Below are 25,073 nucleotides of genomic sequence, written 5' to 3' on the forward strand. Positions count from 1 at the left end.
CAAGTACTGTATTTAGTTCCTGAGGGAAAAGTTTAAACATTTCAGTTAAATAATTGGGAGATCAGGTACAAAGAAAACACTGCTTCTCCTATTAAAAACTCCTTCTTGACATTAAATTTGTCTTTTGAGGATAGAACCAACTGTTTTTCTTTTTTTATCACACTTCAGGACACATGAGATATAAATACGCAATTAGGCATGAAAAATACATTCCGAGGAAACATGGTTCTTTTTGTAGTTAGGAATGTTATTTTAGAGGTTCTTGTGTTACTTGGACTCCTCTGATATTGTTTTATTTGGAAGATCATTTGATAAAATAGTCTGAAAAGCCAGCTTTGTTGCTTCCAGAGAGACACAATCTTTCACACTAGATCGTAGAGTAGCACAACTTTATTAAATTCCCAGTGGGGGTGGGGGTGGAGTTCATAGGTTTCCAGGTTCTCATATTGTCTAGGAAGATGATAATGTCTGAGGCATGTAGTATCAGGGATAGCACCTGATTAATTAATGGGAACTCCTATGTTGTTTTTTTGGAATATGACAGCATGTTTTCTAAAATAGCAAATATAAATGTCAGTATGAATTAAGACTTTGACTAAAATTATGTGAAGGCACATCTAAACCCATCTATCATCCAATGCAAGAGGTCTATAAATATATACAGTATATAACTGTTTGAAACACAGTGTTTAACCAGTCATTTTTAACCAAATCATGATAGAACAGTGTAAGTGATGAATAATCAATCATTTTATTTGGTATATATATTCCAATAGCAGTTAAACATTAACACAGTTGAGCAATAACAGTTATGCTAAAGCTATGACTGGATATTGTTGTGGATGGGAACAAGTAAAGGTTTATTCCATGCTGAAAAGAGAAGAAAAGAAACACAACATTTTGGCTGTGGGGCCTTCTTCGGGTGTCGCCGTTTGGGTTGGTAAATTGGTCAGTTGTGATATGATTTATGTATGACGATTTAAAATCATTTAAATACATATGTACAGTGTGTGTTAGATTTATTTCACAACATTAGGCACAAAGACCTATTTCCCATAAAGGAACAAATACAACAAAATAGCTCGATGTTCAGTTTTCACTTTTATTGTTACACTGCTGTTAAAAAAGATGTGTGGTCATTAGGGTTGGAAACAAAGAAAGGGCTACTGTACTGTAACACCCTGTGGTGCCACTTCCTCAAAGCCTTTAGGATTCCATTTTTCCTCCCACCTGCCATTTGCATGCATTTCAAAACCACAGTATTGCCACTGACATTACTTCCAAGCCCACAGTTCATCTTGGGAGGATTTTTTTTGGCAGCGTCTGAAATAAAGTTAGGAATCTAGTTAAATAACCAATGATGTCAACTAACACTTGTATCAGCATCTTCTGGAATTATCTAAACAAAACGATGTTGGAGGTTTGTTATTTTTGCAATCAATATGATACTCCTGTTTTCCCCCATAATAATCGTAATGCTTATTTAGCATGCTCTGTAGATTTATGGCTTCTTTCTTTGAAATGCAAAGAATGTTGTTCATTTAAATGTTTCACACTATTTCATTGCAGAGTTGTGACATAGATTAAAATCAGAGCCTGAAAGAGCAGTTTTTCTTTATAATGAAAAGACTGGATTTTCTATTCACTTACTGTACATTATACCTTCCTATGCCCTCTCTGCTAACAGCCTTTTTAACAGCCACCAAAGTGAACCCCATACTTCCTGATTTTACAATATTCATGTTAATCATTTTTGTTTATTTTCCGACACTTAATATTCTTCCTGTTCCATCTCTCTAATAAATGCCTCTCAGTAGACATTCAGTGCAAACACATCTATCTTAATTTTGTCAGCCAATGATTTTTTGCTTTCATACATCCATCAAAATGTCCATTTGCACGTTCCTATATTTATCCCAGCATTATTTACCGTAACTGTTTATAACACTTAAAATGTGGTTTGTTCCTCAGTTGAAGTGATGTACAGTATACAGTATTAGCCACATTGAGTATTTGAGACTTGGCACATTTCCAGGGGATGTTTTACATGGAGAGATTTTCACACTTATCAATCATTCAAAACTGAACTACAATAAGCAATATTATAACGTCAATGAAAATGGTGATATCAATGCAAGCAGGCGCTCTGATCACTAAGGTAAAATACAATATTTACAATACATGCACAATATATCAATGCAAGCAGGCGCTCTGATCACTAAGGTAAAATACAATATTTACAATACATGCACAATGTGCATATGGATTTAAGGCATTAAAAGAATCAACAATATATAATTAGAAAGCATACATAATATTATTTTTCCTTTCTGTATGGTCTGTGACATCTTCGGGCAACTGTCTCTAAATTTCTGCCTAATTCTGATTGATGTGGCAGGCAGATCATGTTATGAGCAGGTGACTTCTACTGTTATTTTAGAATTATGACACAACTCTATTAAGACAGGTGTGGTGCTCACTTATTCTTTTAAAAAAAGAGATGGACACAAGCAGTCTTTTTTCATGGACAAATTTCACACCCTAAAAATATTTTAGTTATTGATTACAGAGATATATTTATTCACCATCTCTTTGCTGTCATGCCAGATTAGGTAGTTCAGGTGAGTAGCTGCGTCACCATGCGTAGGCTGCAAAGGAGCAAGTATAAGATTTATTCCATGCTGAAAAGAGAAGAAAGGAAACAAATGTTTTGGAGTTATGTTTCCTCTCTTCTCTTTTCATGCCAGGTTAGGTCTGATCTGGGTTTTGTATGAGTGTGCCACTATAAGCCCATGCTGGGGCTCGTATGCACATTTCCAGTGACTGCATAATGCCTTCTTCCGGAGTTGGGGGACTGCAGGTTTGCATGGCTGCAACTTGCCTGTGGTGCCCACTACAGGCTCACAAAGGGCCCATGTGTCTGTTTTTACTGGGTCGCTGCATAATGCAGTTTGGCAGTTTTGCACCATGTAATAAGCTGTTGTGTTGTTTGAGCACAAACTCCAGGCTTGTTGATCTTAATCGGATGCAGTACTAAGTATTTCAAGTGAAATTCCAAATGGAAATTCTCTCCTGCCTTCCCAACTGTTTTTGGTTCGCTTTAAAGATTGACACGTCTCAGCTTGTTTTTTTTTCTTAGATTTCTTTTTTTTTTTCCAAAGAAAGAAAGCGGACTCAAATAAAACCTTTTGGCAGGCAAAAAGTGTCCAAGCCATCAAAACAAATGAATGACATCTCTGGTTGTTTCTAGCATTAGAATGACTTGCATTGATAAATATGTTTCACTAAATGCTTTTTGTGTGACTTTTTTTACTGCTCTTTTTCGTAGAGGGTGCGTGGGGTGAGACTGGGGGGTGTTTCCTGACCTTGCGCTGCCCTGCAAAAGCCAGTACATCTGGAAACCATATGAAGATGCAGGCTTTGGAGAGCAGCTGAGAATTAGCTGGTTCATTAGAAGAATACTTTATTTAACCTTTCTCTTGTATGCATTGTTTAACAAGTTTTTAAGAGGTATTTGAGATCTTAGCAGCTTCACGTGCAGTGCACATTGCACAACAGATTTATCAATCAAGCTGAGGGTTTTGGACAATACTTTACAAACACATACTGTATGTTTCAGTACATGCCAGAATTAAAATCACATTTTCTTCCTGACAATTTAATGTTTTCAATAAATATTTGGGCAAAAAAAAGATATTTAATGCTCAGAAATAGATTTGTTTAAAGTCAGTTGATACGCAGTATATACTATATAAATTCTGAAGGCTTAGATTTGTTTTGACTCATTTGCATTCTGTATTGCAGTAGAAATTGATTGACAATTTCAGTATTGTTGTACGGTATAAATGTCCGTTGCTGTTATTTCTATGAAATATGATTTATAATTTACTTTTACAAATCTAACTAGTTATTTGCCTTAATATTTGCAATATAGGATATGTACAATTTTTGCCTGTTCTTTTCAGATCTGCTAGATCTGATACCAATAGGTCTGTGATACCAATTACTCACAATTACACATGATTCAGATAACTTATCCATTTTTTCCACAAGTGCTTGCCTTACATTTATAAGACGTTGAATGGAGCATTATGGCTCCCTTTGCTTGTCATGTTAATTTAAATTCCACATGTCATTGTATAGCTCACTTTACAGTGGTGAGATTTTGATACGTCAATTTGCATACGACCACGCCGCTGACTTCCACCAGTTGCTTCACTGTACTAGATCGTTTTTAACAAGCAATTACAACCTGACCGTTGCTGCGGTAAGATATAAACGTGACACTGATTTAATAAGGCGCTGTTGACGTACTTATTAATACCCCAAACTTCAGGATAAACTGTACTACTGCTTATTATTATTATTATTATTATTATTATTATTATTATTATTATTATTATTATCAACAACAACAACAACAACAATAATAATAACAATAATAATAATAATAATAGTAGTAGTAGTAGTAGTAGTAGTATTAATATTAAAATAACGGCTCCATAATTATTTTCTTTCACTGTAGGGATATTAGAAATTAAAGTGTAAAAAATTAAAACAATAATATTCACGTTTTATGGAAATACACAGGTAAAAGAGGGTGTGTAGCAAAACTCTGTAGTAGTGTACAGTACGTAACCAGTTCATTAAAGAAGTGCAGTACACGCTTATCAGGATAATTTCAGAATACAGAAGGGGTGCTTTCAATTACTCTTTTTGTTGTCGCGAATTGGAGTCTTTTTGAACCCCCTAGACATATACTGTATTTCTCTTCGGGGGAACAAAACCACGGGACCTTTCCCAAATAGTTCGGCATTTACAGTACATTAGAACCCTAGAAAGGTTATAAACGACTTTTTCCTTAAAGCTTGTTTAGTTCTTTGTAGCAGTAGTAACTAATTCGATTATCTAGTTATTTAGTTGTTTTAATGCCCATAAAAAGTAATTTAATGTCATCAGAATTTTAACGAATCACTTTCGGTGTATTGGAATAAGGCAAAGGTGGCGTTTTCACTGTATCGCCTCCTGTCTTTGTAATGCAAATACCCTGTATAACCCTATTTATAAAAATAACCAGAAGCACAACGACAGCGCACAAACCTTAAGCGTTATGGGAGCACAGACGGTAGGTCTCTCGAATTACCTCCACTATGTTTATTAATAATTGACATATTCGTTAAGGTTAAATTCGTACAGTATCCATTTCATGCAAGATTTTTTTTTTCCTACGGGATACTTTAAAAAGCAGAATCTTAAATGAAACAGGTGGGTTTTAAAAGAATAAATCAGGTAATACATGTTTCCTATTTGTATATTTTAAGGAATAGGCTGAATTACTGAAGTGTATGCCAACCACAGAGTATCAATTATGTTTTTTATGATACTAGATGGAACGGCATTATAGGAGATGGCATAAACTGTTTATTATACAATGTATGAACATTTATCTATACAGTTTAAAGGAGGAGAGTGGTCATTTTTTGTACTTTTACATGCTCATATTGTAGTTGGTGTGGGAAATCCACTTGAAAAAATATAGGTTTAGATGTTACAGATCATAAACACTACATATAACAATATTACATAATTGTGATATTGGTATATTTAATTGCACTTGTCACATAAAACATAACTAGGCATGTGGTTCAGACTTTTCTTACAAATGGGCAATTTATCTCAAAATATTCAATAGAATTGTGAAATAATACAACACAATAAGAAATAAATCTGTTCCAGTATTCAACAGGCTCTGCAGCAGAACCATTCCAAATGAAATACTTGCAATTTGTGAGGACAGTATTATAAAAGCAATACGTGTTTGCTTTTATTGATTTCAGTATTCATGCTTCCAGTCAGTGTTTTCATTTTATAAAGGCTGCTCTCATGGTTCTGATGCTGTACTAGTCCAAACAGTGGAATGATATACAAAGCAGATGGTAATAATATAATTATTTTTGTGGGCCAACAGATCATACACACTACAATCTGCATCACAGTATGTTGAAAGGTTTAGCAACTACACAAAGCGATTTAGGGGGCCGAACGTTTCTTAAGAAAAGCAAGAGCTAGAATATAAAGAAAATCTGTAGTAGAGAGATTTAAAACCAAGACATTGTGGAAAAGAAGCAAAACTACATTTGACTTTATTCGTTGTGAGGAATGTTGAGGAACATTATCACAGAAATTAAAAGGGAAGTTTTGACTGTAAAAACTGTAGCAGTGAGATCAAGAAAGGAGGCAATGCTATTTAGCTTTGTCCTGCAAGCTTAGCCTCAGAGGTGGAAGGGTTCCAAAATAACAAGTATGACATCATGGTGCTTTGTCCACCTGGAGAGAGATGATTGCTTATCCAGCCTCCTAGCAAAATGCACCTTGGGCTGAAGAACTATGAAACTGCCCCTTTCATTCCGATCTTCTGTCTGGCACAGGCAGGAACCAAAATCCCATGGCAAATATAAACAACTCAATCGTAAAAAGTGACAGGAATTAAATAAAGTAAATCTAGTAAAACTGTTTTAACCATTTCTGACTCTACATTCAGATGCATTCATGTTTTGCTATATTGAGAGTCGACATGCACCAGGGGTAATATAAGTGGGGTGTGAGTCATAAAGCACTAGGTTTGGACCTCATTTTTTTGGGGTCACAAACTGAATTTTTTCTTCACATTAGTAAATAAATGATCGATTTGTTTTGGCTTTCTGTGTCTTGGTCTCCTAAATCTATATCTATCTGTCATAAATATATATACCGTATATATATAAATGCTGTTTCTTTTTTGTACACGTACAGGAGTTTTTGACAACTGCTCTCATTCCCTGAGTGACAAAGGCTGGTCATTAAGCATTCGTTCATTGGAACCGACTGGCAGGAAGGATGCTCGCTTCGTCTTCACACTCCGTACTGATCGCGCCCGCCAGGCCACCACAGTGATCGGGCACCAGCGTTACCAACCTAACTCCTGGGCGCACGTAGTTATCAGCTATAATGGCTACCAGATGACCTTATTTGTGAATGGCGCTAAGGTGGGCGAAAGTGGTGAGCAGACAGGTGATCTGTACAGTCCATTCATGAGCATTTGCCGGACATTTCTTCTTGGAGGTGACCAGTCTGATCTTGGCCACAATTTCCGTGGGTACATAGGAAGGATTCTTATCTGGGGCAGCCCCCGTGTTCATGAAGACCTTTCTTTGGGTTACTCTCAAGTAGAAGACGAAGAACCACTTCTGGCACTCAAAGGTGATTTTTCCAACATTGAAAGGCAGTGGGTGGCTTACAAAGAACGTAGCCGCCCGCGCTTGCAAATTATTGCCATTCCAGAAAGGGAGCTTATATCCCCCTTTTTTCCTCCTCAATGTGGGCTTACAGTCTGCGACAATACAGATGTCATCCTGAGCTACAATAGCCACTGGTCACTGAGAACAGGAAAGAGGATCCGATACAGGATTGTGAACATCTGCAATGACGATGGGACAAGTCCAACTGTCTCACAGGAGCAAATAGACCTTCAGCACCAGGCTCTGCATGAAGCGTTTCAGCCCTACAATATAAGCTGGGAGCTAACAGTTCACAATGTGAGAAATTCCTCTCTCCGCCAGCGCATCATCTTGAGCAACTGTGAGACCACCAAGATTGGCAACCGTCATTGTGACCCTGAGTGTGACCACCCTCTGACTGGTCATGATGGGGGTGATTGTCTCCATCTAGGGCCCTGCTACAACTGGAAAAAGAGAGATGGCGTTTGCAACATGGAGTGCAATAGCATGCGGTATGATTTTGATGATGGTGATTGCTGTGACCCAGAGATCACAGATATCATGAAAACCTGCTTTGACCCAGAGTCATTGAATAGGTAAGAATTTTAATGTCAGTATCGTTTGTTCCCAAATGGCATAGGAAATAGTGAATTGTGAATCATGGCATTTTTTTCAGTGTGTACTAGGGCATTGCTAGGTATACTAGAGTGTGTATGGGAAAAGAACAAGTGTTATTTCATTTTACTTTGTGGGGGTATCTTGTTCTGCAGAACACAGTGGATTATCAATTGAAAGGATAGGACTGTAAGAAAAAGCATGTGGGAATGTACTGGAATGGAAGGAGAAGCCAAAATATACACTTTAACATGCTTAAACAAGAAAAGCAGAGGTCTCCTTTCTATTCATCTTAAGAAGCAGGCAGCTGACTCACAAATTTAACAGAAAACATAAGATGTTCCAATATTACTTTTTTTGCTTTAGTCTTTATTTAGCAGTACAAATGAAGTTCTTGTTTCTTTAACCTTTTATTTTAACTTATCTTCTGATGAGTTTTGAACACAGAATATGTTATCGGAAACAGTTTTTTTCCCAAACATTTTTGCCTCTCCTGATCACTAAAAGACGTACTGTATGCAGCGCTATAATGTGAGTGAACAAGTAATAGGTTTATTCCATGCTGAAAAAAAGAAGAAAGAAAACATGTTTCGGCCGTGGAGCCTTCTTCAGGTGTGAGCTGAAGAAAGCTCCACGTTACTATGAATATGTCTGCAAGCATGTATTCAATAATCAAGTGTATCCTTAAACAAGCGTTTGTGATACACATGAAAAAGACAAACATCACATTAAAGCTGTGACCCCAGCTGTCATCAGAAAATTGCAAACTTATTGATCCTTGACTAAACCTAAGAACTGGGTTTGCAGTGTATGACTGACAGGGAAAGAACGTTTTGGGTTTTGAATGCTCTCCTTCAACAAGTCCACTACAGTATATGCATCTGTTCATACAGTAGCTCTTCTTTTCCGCAAGCTGAAAAGTGCTTCACGGGTCAGTTAATACTGATCATAAAGGATACTGTACAGTATGTATCTCTCAACGACGTCACTACAAGATTACAGAAACCCAGTAGGTTGCAGGGGTTTCTATTGTTTGGTCAGACTGTTGGTATAGTACCTACAGTAGGTTATAAGATTCAAACTGCCAAGTGGTGTCTTGCCTACTAAATCCATGTTCATTTAGTTTGAGAAATATCGAAGGACGCACTTTCAATTACAACATTTTGTGTCATGATATGTCTTATCGAACTCTATAGGAACATGTATTTTATTTGTTCAAGTATGTAGTACATTACTGACAGAAAATTAAGATAAATGCTCAGCATTTTGGAAGCGTTTGAAGCATGACAGCGTGAAAGAGTTTACATTTCAGTTGTAGTAGTTACATTTCAGAAGTAATGTTCTCTGTGAGATATGCTAAAGAAGATCCTAAAATATGTTATATTACTCTTTCAGAGTAATTGATGGAGATCTGGAACAGATTATGCTGCAAGAATTCCAACAGAGTCCCAGATTAAAGAAGATTAGAATACAGAGTGTACAAGACAGTACATGTTATTGCAAACTAGCATAATTTAAAAAGTATATAGTGCATTTGTGCAAGTATATAGTGCAAATTAGACACTTTAGGGAAAATGCTCTATATTAGGATTTGGGAGAAGGTAAACATTTTGGTATCTCAGTCTTTCTTGCCTTAAATTCTTCGAAAATATTCAGAATAAGTGTCACATTGTTATTTATATATTTACAAATCTCTCTTTGTTGTGTTCACTATATCAGAATTAACAAAGGTAAATATTTCCCTCCTACATATAATTGAAATGACAAGCCCACAGATGAAAGGTTCCCTATCTATATCTTTCTTTTTTCGTATACAGTATAATCTTACAACAAATTACAACAATTTTTAAGTAATATGAAGTTAATTTATTTCTTATTAGTTTTATACATTGTAGTAGAAATGAAAACAAAACATAGAGAGTTGTAGAGGTAAGGTCAACTCATACATTGTCATTACCTCTCGTTTTGTTTTTGTTTATTGTCGTGAGACTGTCATTGTAAAGCGAGTGGCATAGTTTTTTTTTTTTAAATTGGAGCACCAAGTTCTGTATCTGTCTCAAAGGATTCCCGCTGAGACGAATTGGGCCCCAGTGATACATTTGGACAGGAGTCCGAAAACACTTGGCCACATGGCTGTTGTTTTGCTCAGGGCTGCCTTGCATTAATCCTTTGAAGAGTACAACAGCAGCTCAAGAGCCAGGCCCCACGAGGGGAGAGGGGGGAGGGGGGCTGAGGCACATGCCAGGATGAAGGTATTCATTCCTGGCAATCAGCTAGAAAATTCAGAGATACACTTCCTTTATTTTGGTTCCATTTGAATATACAGCCTATAATCAAATAAGGCAAAACTTAAAGAACTCTTTTAAGTACTGCATAGCTGAATTTCACTTGACCCCTCTAGTTTATTAAAGCTGATGTGCTAATTAGGAGGAATGCATACCACGAACATTCAGTAAGACCTGTTCTGTCAATTGCTAGAGCTCCAAAGAATGTATCTTCAGAAGAACAGATCTTCACTGTTCTCTTGCCTGCGTCAGCAAGAGAACCAATCACAACTAGGTCCAAAGGTGAAGGAAAATTAGTACAAAAATGACATTTAAATGGCATTTTTTCAGACTTTTTGATGTTGTTGCTTGTCCTGCCTGGGAAAAGGAATCCACTCTTTCTACTATTTCACATCTGATCTAATTTGCTCAAATATCTGAGGCTGGAATCCTTAAATGATCTATTGCAAAATATTGTTAAAGCAGTAATCCCCAGCAAAGAGGACATTTCCAGAAGTAAGAGGTCAGATTTTGGCACAAAACACCAAAATGTAGGATTAAGGGCTGTAGCCTGAAACAATGTTTTTTTTTTCAGTCATTGTAGGTAAGGAAGATGTGATAATTTTTTTTCAGTTTATTTTGTTATACAAATACAATAATAAAATTACAGCTTTCAAAAAATCAACCTGAATTAAGTATTCTTTGGTTTGGGTGCTCAATTACTTTAAATTACTTTAATTAATTTCAATGATTAATAGCAAAAAGAGATTCCAGTCTGGCAGTGACACTGAAAGACACACACCAATCTTATAGGGTCTTTATCTGTGGACGTTTATTTATTTCTTAGTTTTGGAGATGAAAGTCTTGTCATGGTTTTCATTTTGGAATGAAGTTTATTTTAAACATTGTCTCATTTTTAGTCACAGTGATGGTCAAAAAGTTAGTCAGATTTTGCAAAAAGCATCTTTATTGTAAAAAATGAGTGATACTCCAAATGAATATATATAGAATTGTAGTACTGTACAGTTTTAATGTATTTACTGTAAGTGGTGACTTCCATGGAGTTTTTCTAACCTTGTCTGATTTTTCATTCTTGTTTTTATTTTATTTAGTGATGCATGTTACTTTGAATTCTGTGACGTAATGCAGCTATAAGATCAGTTTATACAGTAGGTGTATACATTGACGTGTTCATTGACTTTCAAGGGTATTCGTACTACATTATTATTTCTAACTAAAAAGTGCGGTTCACATACCTTGGGTTTTTACAGGAAAGAACAATTATGCTGTGGAATGGAGTGTTTTACAATGCTCCTCAGAAGGACCAGTCAGTGCCAAATGTAACATGAAGTGTTAGAGAGGATTAAATGTGATAACTAAATGTTTTTAATTTATAATCAGACCAATTATTATTCTTACTTTCCATTCTTTAAAAAAAGGTGCTTCATGTTAAAGCCTAAAATTTACTAGTAGGCCTCAAAAGGGGTGACAAGCTTGAAAAATAACCTGTCTGGTAGTTTACCACTAACATCCAGGGCAGCCATGCAAGAAAAACATTTATTTATTTAAAGTCTTTCAGGTTGAAAATTATTTATTCAGAAATACTGTTTTCTTGAGCCAGGGGAAAAATGTTGGGTCTGCATTATTTGTCTTGGCTCCTGGCAGCTCATTTGAAACCTTGGGCTATAAAAAAGATTAGATGAAGCTAGTTATGAATGTGGCTTGTTAGCTTGAAGATGTAAGCAAATCAGTGAAACTGCATTAATTACATATGTGTCCATATAGCTGTGAGTATTTTATTGGTCATTTTACTAAGGGTTTATGTGCAGCAGTAAAATAAGATTACTTGGAATATAGGTTGTGTAACGTTTTGGGAGTTAGGTCGTTTAAAGGGTCTTAAAAATCGAAGTTCAAAATCCAGTTCAGATAGGGATTTTGTCATGTCCCTTTTTAGTTGACTGGAACATGAACAGAAGACATTATTTTTGCAATGTACTCACCACATGCAGCAGTCAACAGAAAAATGAAGCTTTAGGCACCCCACAGATCAGTGGAAAACTACTGACAGGCCACAGATGAATGTGAATTACAACGTTTTTCAAACTGAATGTTAAAACGACTGCTGTTCTTTTTTATGCATTCCACAAAGGCATTGTTTACCCATTTCTCTTTCCTAGCACGGCTGTCCTGACATGAATGACCTAATGTATTGGCATGTGTTGGCTGATTGTTGATCAGACAGGCACCATTTTTAGCTAAAGTCATTCTAATCTTACTTGTCTTAATTATGTGTGAATTTATATGATTCAGTCTTGGCGTCTTCATTACTGGATAGTTTACAAAAAAAAAATTGAAACACAATATGTAACTTTTGTCCTTTAAAAAACTACAAATATTAAAAGAAAATTCCTTTAACATTTCATAATTATATATATATAATTTTATTTATCTGAACCATTAGATGGCTTATATACCAATCCAAAAGATTTATGGTATTGAAATGTTGATGTCGATTGGCTGAATATTTGTTTGTTCAATCTCCAAAGTCAAGATGGACTAGGTATGGTCAGTACAAAGATGGAAACTCTCCAAAAAACAGCAGGTGGTTAAACTAATGGGCTAGAACCTTTGGCATGTTATTCAGGGGCCCTCAGTTTCCAATTATTCCGTCTTTCAAATAAGTAACAAAAGCTGATCATATCAACACACTTTCTGAACATTAGACACCCATGTTGAGGGAAAGTAATTTTTCATCCGAGGGCCAAACCCATTGAAATCCCTTTTTGTAACAAAAACATGGGGGTGACTAATTTGCCTTTCATCTCATTACAGTTTTCACCAAAAATATTTTGCTTCCTAGCTGCTTTTACAAATCTTGATATGAGTTTTTTTTTTACAGATGTATTGGATATCTGGATATTAGACTACTGTCCAGTGCTTATCCTTGTGCATTTTCCCCAAAGATTTACTTCCCTGAATTGGACTCCTTGCTAACAAGACAAATTAATGCTCACCATTTCCCCTTCTGTGCCTCCCTGTCAAATTCACTTTTGTGCAGAGCTGTCAACACTAAAATTGTCTGCCATTTGAGCATCTTTCCTTGTTTCCTAGAAGTGAGAAAATCAGGCCAGAAAAAGCACGAATGCTTGTCTTTTATAAGCAACAAAAACAAAACAGAAAATGCCTTGACATCATCCTTGTTAAGTTTTCTTAAAATATAATTGTTTTTTATTCTTCTTCGTCAAATATGCCAAAATATGTAATCAAAACGGAAAAAAAAGACATTGACTCAACAGAATGCAACGAAAATATAATATTCTAAGTATTAATAACAGTAATTGTGTAGGGTGGGCAATAAACACAGCAAAGAGTGGGAATGGAAGTGTTCTCTCATTAAATAGAACATCATAGTTTCAGTATCCTTAAAAGGTCTGCTATCAGCCAGTAAGAAGAAAGCCAATTATGGCACAGAGTAAAGGTAGGGGGTTCCAACTGACAGAGCCCATGAAGGTCAGAATGGAATCCTAAGATCAAAGTGGATGGGGAAACATGGGACACATGCATATCATGTACACAAACACCTGTCCTTCCCCCTGTCCCAAGAGTTAGCATTGTCTCTGATAGTTCCCAACTATCCCAGATAACTTCCCATCTATCCCAGCATTCTCTCCTTGGGATGACATCATCAGCTCCACTGCTCGTTTGCTTGGTGCCCCATTAATGCCTGATGAGGGCGCTACAATATTATTATTAATAATAATCAACATCATAATTACTAAATTGTGCCAGTTATTCTTGGTGCAGGTCATGAGAGACCCCTGTGTCTGCAAGATACAACTGAGCCTTAACCACCCAGTGCTAATTAATGCCTCTAGCTAATCTACAGTCTTGTTTAGATGTTTTTCTGCACTTGGGTTTCAAAAACACCCTTTTGAAGAAATGAAGAGAGCAAATGAAGATAGTTATCCTTTGTTGTGCCGTAGCTTTACAGCAAGGTTTAGGTTGGATTCCAAGTGCTTGGATGTTCCCGAAATTATCCACATTTTGAAGACTGAGCTCACCGGAGAAGGCCAAAGGCTGAGGGGATGACCTATTGAGTGGTAGATGGAATCGCCACGGTGGTAATGGACTGGAAGTGACCGTGACAGTCACCGCAGCCGCCACTCGTCAACCGTACTCGATCCGGCAGAGCTGAAGCAGTCACAGCAGTAATGGGCTGCCGACTTTTCTTGGACTGGTGAGCTGTTGAGGTCTCAGTTTAACAAGAGCTCAGACTGGCTGCTGTTGTGTTGTTGAGCAACAGAGCCATAGAGGTTGCCACAGGGCGTCTCGGAGATATTGACAGCTGACCGGTTGTGCTGCTGAAGCCTTGCCAGACTGGGATCCTGCGGAGACCACAGCAGGCCGGCACGGGGACTGGCAGCCTGAGTGCAGAGGACTAGAGTACCGAAGAAGTGGCAGCAGGGGTTGGCTCGTAGCAGTCTAGGGACACTGAAAAGACCATTGCAGACTGATGAAGGTCTCGAGATCACAGCAGCCAGACGGGCAGAATGCCAGCCAGCTGTAAGAGCCTTGACAGGCTATGAAGCCAAAGGAACTACAGTGGCCTGGTAAAATTGAACAGACCACAGCGGATTGGTTCAGGAACTGGCTGTAAGGTAAAGGTGGACCAGAGAGATGGTTGTAGTTGAAGCTGAAGCCGACTGTCAACAGGGGCAGCAGCTGATGTTGTCGCAGCAGAGGCTGGCTACTGACTGGGGTAACGGCTGGCTGGCTGCCAACTAGGGTTGAAAATGAGTTTGATGGCTACAGTGTAGACCAGTTTTGGTTAGCAACCCATAGAGAGACTGTTCTGATGTCAGTACTGCAACTTGTAGCTGAATGAGCCACCTTCTATGGCACTTCAGGATTAAATAGCCATGGGATGAATGATTGAATGGGTGCCTGAGTGGTAGAGGGAGGAACTGCCCAAACAGTGGCCCGAACTGCATTTGTTGAGCACCCGGATGATGGTGATTCCTCATGGGAATATTCCTATCCCCCATGGCAACTGTGCATTGTGAGCTCTTGCTGGTCTAACAGGTTGTAACATCCTTCTGCTGAAATCCAGTTGGTCACATTTCAGATAACACACCCTAATGGAGGAGATTCTGAAACTCACTAATTAATGTAGATAATACCAATGACACTATCCCAATTAACTAAGAGCTGAAAGAACATTTGAAAATAGGCCTCAAGAAGAAAACCAAAATTAAGGGCTCAGCAGGAATTTCCCAAGATCTCTAATGACAGTCAGGACATGATATCTTCACAAAGTTTAAATTAATACCTGAGTCATGCAGAAATAGCTTAGTGGCTGCAAAACACGTCAATACACAGGTCCCTAAAAGGTGTCAAACCATACCATGGTATTACAAACACTAGATAAAGATACTCCTGTGCTCCACATTTTTGTTCAGTGACTTAGCAACATAAGTGTGTTCAGATTTGGTTTCTACAAGACAAACAAGACATAAATCAGAATAAGAAGGCAGAGTAATAGTGTGACAAATCAACATCCCTCAAGGTAGAAATTCCACACTTTATTGGTGTATGAATCTTGAATCTGGAAGAGACCTGTGAAGAATACAAAAATTGAAAAGATGGCAAAGACGCTCTGGTAATATATTCAGACTCCAAACAAACAATTTATCTTTGTTATGTCTTTTCAATAAAACGTCAGTGCACCTGTTCCAAGGAAGATTGTTATAATAAATAAAATGACAATAATAAAATGACAGTGATAATAAAAATGACAGTGAATTTGTTCCCAGTCTAAATTATATATTTCTTTTGATGCACCACATATGTAGATATTATTATGTTCTTTTGGTTTTGTTAAATTTAAGGTGGAATAATTGCATTTAAAAATTCAGTACAGAGCAAAGATATCATTTCAGATATAATTGTACTAAAGCTGAGACCTTGCAAGAGTCTATAACCTGGCTTTGGAGTGCACTCAATTAATTGATTAGCAGACTAGTTGCCCTTTTGTTCAATCCAGTGTCTTTTGTTCTAACTAAGGTAAGAAGGCTTTTCAAAATCACATTTTCAATTTTAGTTTGCATACAAATACAGTACATGCATTTTCTATATTGGCTTAACTTGCCACCCAGTTTATCACTGTGCTATCTAGAAGGCAATATTCAGAAACAATGTATTTGATGATCATGATCAATGGTAAAACTCTCCCTTTTTTTTCTTTTTCCCAGGGCTTATATGAGTGTGAAGGAATTAAAGGATATTTCACAGCTGAGCAGCTCAGAGTATCTCAATGTGTTTTTTGCAAGTAACTCAGTCCGAGAGGAACTGGCAGGAGCTGCCACATGGCCCTGGGCAAAGGAAGCACTCAGTCACCAGGGTAAGAAATGTCTGCTTCTACATTCACACACTGTGACCAAATGTGATATGGTCTCATGTCTCTGATTTGAACTTGATGACAGTCTACTTCCTTGCTGAGGCTGTCATTCTCTGTATTGTTTTAATTATCTTGGAAACTCAAGTAAAAATCAAAGTTTGCCACCTTCACCTTTCTGGGCAATATGATCCAGTTTCGAAACCTCTGGACCAGAGTCTTTGGTTCAGAGTCTTTAAATAGTACTATTTGAAAAAGACAGCTATGTTTTTAATTGTACAATTATTTTTTTTTTCAGTTTTTAAATCAAAATAGGTAAGATATTTTTACAGAACATGCATATTATTTTGTTACTGGATTGCCGAAGCCCAACCTAAGGCAAAAACAGTTTTTCTCCTAAATGTTGCATTCTCTTAACTTAAATAGAAACAGCTCATATTCGCACATAAGCTTGACAACTGGATAAATATTCTCATTTATTGGAAACTGAGGATTCATAAACCATCTTCCTACATGTCCCCATATGTTCTTAATATCAACACATCATGTTAAACACAGTGTAGTTTAGTTGCCTTTTGTGTTCAGATATACAGTACCATCTTATATGGAATATTTTCTGATATGACCTATGATTAAGGTTCACATACAATTTACTCAGACATTTTTGATTTTGTGCTGAAATATTTAATGATTCCTATTGCACAAGTCTTCATTAAGGGCACATCCTTTTGTTAATATAAACCTGCTTAAAGACATCTAATGTAATACTGCTTACAGGTGACTTTTGCGCACACTTACTAAATCTTTATGAATGAGGTCCAGTGCCTAAATCCCTCAAATGTTTAGAAACTGTAATCTAATACAGTATGAATTTGTGTATGTGTGGTAGTGTTAGATGAGGACATTTAAGTCTCTACGTCAGATGTTTGTTCTGCTTCAGTGGCTGTGAACCTTGGTGGGCAGTGGTTTTTATTCAATTTGCCTTAATATCCACTGTGAACATAATGAGCAGAAAACTTGGATAAAGTATAACAGGAAACATTTTCAGCATGCATGTATTTTTCATCACAATGTCTCCTCAAGCCCTAGGACTCTTCAATCTATAAAAAAAGGATTAGCCTTGTTGCCATATACACACATTTGCCAGGTCTCCTGCTTTTATTTTGTTATTTTAACTGGTGCTGTGTTTTAGTGCTCATTAAAGCTCAGACTTCTCTCTGGTCCAGCTCCTTTATAAAGGCCTGAAACCCCTGTAGGGTATCCTCAACTGCATCAGGTTTCCCTACTCTCTAGGTCTTCACTCTCTAAATGCCTCAGTTGTTGCTCAATTATTCTGATCTCTATGAGAGCTTGCATTGAATGTTTATATTCCCTCTCAGTTCAAAAGTACAAGGAAAGACTTTACCTGTAGTTGGTAATCTTTCGGGTATAGAAAATGCCATTGTTTATAAGCATTTGTGAATCCAAGTATAGTGTAAATTTTAAAATTAAGGAACAAGTAATAGGTTTATTCCATGCTGAAAGGAGAAGAGAGAAAACACAACGTTTCGACTGGAGCCTTCTTCAGGTGTTCTTTTGTTAATTCAGATGTTCTTCGCCTGAACCCATTTTAAAATTAATGAACCATTTTAAAATTAATACTAGTAGTTTATTGTTCATGTTATTACTATGCTTTTGCTGAACAGTTAAACTGCAGTTTCATGTTGTTATTCCAAAGGCATCTGAATCCTATACATACTATACTGTACCTGTCTCTTATAACAAAATGAAAATGTTGTCACATGCTTTTGTTTCATTGTCACACCCAAAGAATTAGAATCCAGAACATCACTGTCCTGATGCTCTGTCATAAAAAAGAGCATTCCTTACACTGGGTTCCTGCAGTTGCCCAAATTAATTTGTAACACTGAAGAGATCAAAACAGTTTTCTCTTCTAACAATTTCTATGATATGACTGTAGCTTTTTATGACATCAAAATTCAATTCATGGTGTGTTCACAGACCATGGCAAAAAAAACAGAATAATTGAGTGATGTACATATTTAAATTGGACAATAAACTATGTTCTTTTATTCAGCATAAATTATATTGAAGTATGCAAATAATTTTAGGGCTTGCATCAGCATTATTTAATACTTTAATACTGTACCTGCTGATTTTTAGTTTAGAAAATGAACTTCTTTTGATCTATTTATGACATTCTGTAATGAACCAGCTATCAACCTGAGTGGGTATTGTTGGTTTAGGTGATTTAGGAGAGTGGCTTTAAGGTTAAAGGCTCAACTCACACTCTCTGCCAATGGTTTAAAGGAGACTCCAAGTTAGAGCAAAATCTTTGTTTATATTACGGTTGATCAGTCTTCCACATAGGAAGCAGTCTTCCATGTAGTGAAGTACTGAGATCATGGAAGAAAATTCCAGCTGCAAGTCAGCTTAAATGCCACATGAAATTTGCGTAGTTGGGACGCCATGAGATTTGGACGATGAGTGACAGGTGGCAGGTTGCCATGATGCTCGCACTTGGTATACTGTATATAGTGGTAGCGGTGGGATGATGGCATCTCCCGGTGCCTGCCAGTAGAAGTGTTATCCACCAAAGAGGAGTGAACATCGCTCTTGAATAGGCATAAAAACCCATAGGACTCCAGCAGGTCAAGTTAAGAAAATACGAACAAAACATGAGCAAAATTACAAATGATGGTTGGTCAGGAGAGGAAAGCAGCACGTTTAGATCTCCCTGTGTTTACGTCTAGCCACCTGGAGAGCACTCTCTGAGAAGATGGTTTGCTCCAGGGTTATGGAAGGGAAGATGAGGTAGGGAAGAGCACAGTTAGGTCTCCCCGATACGTACTCCATGGTTAGGAGTTCTAGTTCTTCCTTAGTTCTAGTTCTTCATCTAGGATGCGCGATAGAAGATAGAGGTTCTTGGGTGGGAGTGGTGGCCTGAGGCCAATAGGAATCCCATCATGATTTAGACAGAAGGAACCTGGGTAGGAAGGTGCTCTAGATTAGGAGAGGAAAGCAACAGTAAACCTAACTCCCGTTGAGCACCATTTCTGGTTAAACAGAATATTCTGGGTAGATTAGCAAAACCTAATTTAGAATTTTATTTAACCAACTGGTTATGTTATAAATTCTAAAAATGTTAAACAATAATGAGGGAAAATTGACTAGATTTGGGTCTTTTCTCCAGAAAGGGGAATGTTTAAGTTACACAAATGCCAGAGCATGTTTTCCATCTCTACAGTGTTTTCTAATCCTTCTCTTTTGGTACAGCTGTGAATATGACAAGTTTATTAACCATATCAGGATCTAGATAAGTAAAAATTAAGAAGAGCCATGGTCCTAATATAGATACCTGTGGAACTCCACCAATTTGAATCATTATTTGAACCATTAGCTAATTCTCAATCTTAAATCTTGTGTAACAGACAGTAATTTAATAATTTATCTCTGATAAGAAACATCATATGCCTTCTTATATGCTGAATATACCATGTCAATTTGCCTTGTTGATGTCCCTTACTGTTGCTTGTTCAAAGAACCCTAAAACGTTAGTAAACCATGACCATTTCTAAATCATCTGATCATCTAAAGCTAACTGTTCCATGGATTCCTATTGCCAAAATGATGTTTCTCTATCTTACTTCTAATTATTATATACCTTATATATTAGAAGTAAGACTTATTGGTGTTTACTTGGTTCGGTTTTTGTCAGCCGTTTTACAGATGGTTGAAATGTTCGTGATTTTCCAGTCTAGAAATTATCCCAGTCTTAATAAATAAATGTTGGAAGAGTTTTTTAATACCCTGTGAATAACAATTCTTTTTTACATAATTACTTTTGATAGAATACCTCTAGGTCCCTGAGATTTATTTTAAGTGCTTTTAATACTTGTAACACTGTTATCAACTTATGCTCTTATACTGTTTAATTTAGAACTTTTTCTCTGCTGAACCTGAAACATGTTATCAATTTCTTCCTCAGTAGACACCTAATGACATATTAATTTAATATATTCGCTTTTATTATTTAAACATTTTCCATTATCTCTAAGATGCCTTACTTCATCATTTACTCTTCTTTTCCTATTGCTTGTAAGACTATCTAGGTTTGTAAAGCTGTTTTCTTCAAATAATTCTGAATTCTTCCTGACATCTGAACAGTTTTGCAAATGCAAAGTTTTCTGGAGAGGTAGAAGAAAGAGGATGTCAAATCCTCAGATTTTCAGAATTTTAAAAGTTCGGTAGTTACTACACTGCTACTACAAATCATTTGGTTTCTTCTTTCTCAAATACAGATCATGTTAAAAATCTTGGTAGAGTGAAAAAACATATCCTAAATACACGCCTGTTGTTTTTGGCTTTGCATTTTATAGCCTATTTAATAGAGTCCTACTAAGGAAAAAAAGAAGAAATATTATTAACATATTTGCTTCTTTTAGGGATTATGCATAATTTCCCTAGCTTTTACAAGCATACCAAGAGAGGTAAACCCACTTCCACTTGGTAATAATGAGTTCTGAGAGATTTTATTAAAAGTTGGACGCATTTTTACAAGACTCATGCAAGCATGTGTGTGGAATAGGAAGGAACAATTTTAGTGTTTCATTTTGAGTTTACTGTACTGAATAGGAGTGTTAAAATATACAATACACAGCATTCAACATAATTTACTGTGCTCTTTTCAATCCATTTCTGTCAAGATACTTATACAAATAGGGTCTCTTCACAGATATGGGACATTTCTACAGAAAACTTCAGGTGATTTCCATATGGGTAGGGCTGCAATGTACTTAACAGTATATTCATTCTGAATAACTTATTTTCCATAACTTAATTCTCCATAAATTTTCAGTGCTGTTCAGCCCTTTTCTAACTTTCTGACTTCCTGAGCTACACCCAGTATTTTCTGCTTTAACCGAGTTAATTAAAATGTCAGTCATATCTTATTTGACACATGCGTATAAGTTACCGTATATCTTCTAATGTTAATTTTTAACAAGCTCTGCTCTTTTTTCCAAAGGTTTTGAATATGTTTTTTTCATGCTTTCAGGGGGAATGGTGCTCAATCCATCCTACTTTGGCACTGTTGGGCACAACAATACCATGATTCATGAAATGGGACACATCTTAGGACTTTATCATGTTTTCAAAGGGGTCAGTGAGTGTGAGTCCTGTGATGACCCCTGCCGGGAGATCACACCCTCAATGGAAACAGGAGACTTATGTGCCGATACGGCACCCACACCAAAATTTAAATCCTGCCGTGACCCAGATCTTGTCAATGATACTTGTGGCCTATCTGTCTTTGAGGGAACACCATTCAATAACTACATGAGTTACACAGGTAACTGCTGTCAAGCACTATTTTCTATTTATTGTGTGACTATGATTTGTCCATAACAGCAACCTGAAATGCTAAAGCAATCCATGAAACATCTGATTTTCTCTTCAGTGCGCACAGCATTCTTTATTTTGCTTTTCAGCTCATTTTCGAGCCATTTACTTGCCTTGAAGTAAAAGCATTTGGAGCTGGAATGAATTTTGGTAACCCAAATCTATAGAGATTGCTGCAGGCAATCTCTATATCTCTATATCGCTATATCTCTGTATAGAGATTGCTGTTTGTTTGGAGACTGACCTTCAAAATTTCAACATCTTAAAACCAGTTACATTTTCAAATGATTTCTTAATGTGATCCACATCATAGGAGAGCTATAACTCTAGGTACTGTATAATGATTTAGATCTGTCAACCTTTCTCTTTGTTTCAGATGACAACTGCACCAACAGTTTTACTCCTAACCAGGTTGCCCGGATGCATTGTTATGTGGACTTGGTGTATCAGAACTGGGTTGATGGCAAAAAGCCCTCTCCTGTGCCCCTTGCACCCATGGTGGTTGGTCAGAGTCCAGATTCTGTGTCCATTCATTGGTTGCCTCCTGTGAATGGGATGCTACACCATAGGTATAAGACTTCACTTCACAGTCGTTTGGCAATATCAATTGCCAAACTGGAGTCACTGTTTGTTAATAATGCAGATGTACAGTAAATGCAAGACAGCTTCTCTTAATGGCCCATGATGGTGTGGCTGTGATGTTTTAATCCCTTCTATATTACCAATTGCCTCATTACTTTCCTTAAAATAAAAGGATCTCTGAAAGTCTGAGTTTAATTGCATCAAATAGACTGCTATAAAATATCATCAGTCTTGTGGTAGATTAGTGTGTTTACTTTAGAATTATATTTTGAAATGCAGCTTTTAAGCTACATCAAAAATGCAGTTTCAACAGTATTTAAGTGAATTGACACATTCAGAAAACAATCATAAAAGAATGTAAATGATATGTGTATGTAAACATTTCACAATAGAAACTGTATACACTGAATTAACATTTCGCTTACTTCCCTAAAGCTTCTCTTTATTACATTTCCCTATGTAATAGAGTACAGACTTTGATCTGTCTTGTGATTAGAATTCTTCTGTGTTTCTTAGAGAGGGCAGAACCAACTGTGGAGACTGTGAGGAAGATGGATCCTTCCACCAGTATGCCCACAGGGCAACTTCCCCCCGTGTCTGTGATTCCTCTGGTTACTGGACTCCTGAAGAGGCTGTTGGTCAGTTATAGTAGATCTTTCAATTTTATTCCCCAGTCAAATCACTTACCGGTGTTGTTGAGAAAAATAAATGCTAAGATAATAGTTTTTAAATACCCATCATGAATCATTTTCTCACGATAATGGAAATGTGTATGGATTCTGAATTTTTATTCATCGAAATGATTTGTGATGAAAAACAAATAGTATCAACGTGTGACGTTGTGCATGGAAAATAGTTTCTGAGTTTGTTTATGGGAAGAGCCATAATGGACTTAATCATTTCTGTTTTCCTATTATAAAGCTTTACCTTTCTGTTTTGCTTTAATCAAAGACTTTAAACACAGAATACACATATACAAAAAGCATTTTAGCAGCACACACAATGTTCACCTTTTTACTTCCAAGAGATACAAATCCAGCTAGGTAGGCTACAGTGCCATGGTTCATACATGTATGCAGGATATCATTTTTACAGGTGCTGAAACAAGGGTATTTTATCCATCCACTTTTTAACAGCTTCATCCGATTCAGGGTCATAGGAGACCTTGAGCCTATCTCGGCAAACAACTGGCACAAGGTGGGACACACCCTGACGCCAGTCCATTATAGAGCACAAGGGTGTTTGTCACTTCCAAAAACAGTGACAGTAAAATGTATTACCTTATCTAGGATCCTAAAATTGATACCTTCACGAGCTGTGTGTACTCATTGTCTAGCTCTGCTGTATGTACTCACTTCTACCCAAGAACACTGGGCTACAATAAGGGCTTGCAGTCAGTGACGCCATAAATCAGCAATTTTAATTGGAAAAAAACCCATCCAAATAAACATTTATGTAAACTCTTACAAACTTGTTGCAGATTTCCTGTGTTTCAGATTTGATCATGGATTGTTTCCTCTGTTCTCCCATCTCGTTCTGTTGTTGCTGGGATCCATCCATTAACAAAACAAACAACAAATGCAGCATAAAGTGCTGATTTTATGGCTGCCAAAGAGACAAACCGTAGTGAAACTGGAGATTCTGGAGTTTTTTTTTTACTGAAATATTACAGACAAAAACACAACTTCTAAGTAAATAAAAACCTTGTAAGAATGTTGTCACATACATACAGGATTGCATTGCAATGAAAATGCATACTTAGGTGGAAGGGTTTCCTTTACTCTTTTTTTGTTGCTCTTTAAAGTGCCTTCCAACATGTTGGTTTAATACATTCTTTTTAAGATTAAGCTATATGTTGCCAAATGTTTTCTTGGAGTTGTGCAATATGTTAAATATATTAATTTATTCCTCATTTCTCAATAACAACAACAACGACAACAAAACTTTCAGTTTTGATTAGCAACGATACAAAGCACTGGACCTATCCATTGGCCAGATGCCCGCACTAAATAGTGTCTCATAATAGAGGAAGATTCAATTTTCTCCTGTCAGCTAGGTGCGTGCAAGATTATGGAAGCCTGGAAACAATGTATAAAGAAATAAATCATAAAAGGAATAATTGCCTTAAAACGTCTTGTTTGTGCTGTTTAAAACCAAGGTGCTCAAAATAGTTCCATAGTTTAGTAATGCTAGTAGAGGTCCAAGATCCAGCTGTCATTAAAAAATCAATGTGTACCCAGTATTTCACTGAAACATTATTCTTCATGTAACAGATGTAACTGATTATCTTAATCAGGATGCTGTGAAGCTGGGCTGGGCAGTACCTTAAATTGACGCATATCAAACATTTTTTTAAAAACAGTTTCAAACTGAACGTAATACATGGAAATCCTTCTCTTCCAACGTGTGGGAAAAAGAGAAAAAAAAAACATTGTTTGTAGCAAAATTACGGGATGGCTCCAGTTACTAAAATGTGGTCGTGATTATAGTGTTAACAATGATATGACAGAAAAAACAAGAATCATAGCAGCTATTTTAAAAAAGAGTAACAAAAATGAATAA

At 36.7% G+C, this 25,073-nt stretch overlaps 1 protein-coding gene across 1 annotated transcript in view; it reads left to right on the forward strand.

The window, feature by feature from the left end:
* Positions 1-25,073, forward strand: part of pappa2 (pappalysin 2) — a 71,989-nt gene that overhangs the window by 3,970 nt on the left and 42,946 nt on the right. The window contains exons 2-6 of the mRNA XM_088598143.1: positions 6,793-7,852; positions 16,387-16,535; positions 21,586-21,879; positions 22,306-22,498; positions 23,028-23,149. Coding sequence (XP_088454269.1) covers positions 6,793-7,852; positions 16,387-16,535; positions 21,586-21,879; positions 22,306-22,498; positions 23,028-23,149 — 1,818 coding nt within the window. The remainder of the gene's footprint in view (positions 1-6,792; positions 7,853-16,386; positions 16,536-21,585; positions 21,880-22,305; positions 22,499-23,027; positions 23,150-25,073) is intronic.

This window comes from Lepisosteus platostomus, chromosome 11 (genome assembly GCF_059453375.1).
Source record: "Lepisosteus platostomus isolate fLepPlt1 chromosome 11, fLepPlt1.hap1, whole genome shotgun sequence".
NCBI lineage: Eukaryota > Metazoa > Chordata > Actinopteri > Semionotiformes > Lepisosteidae > Lepisosteus > Lepisosteus platostomus.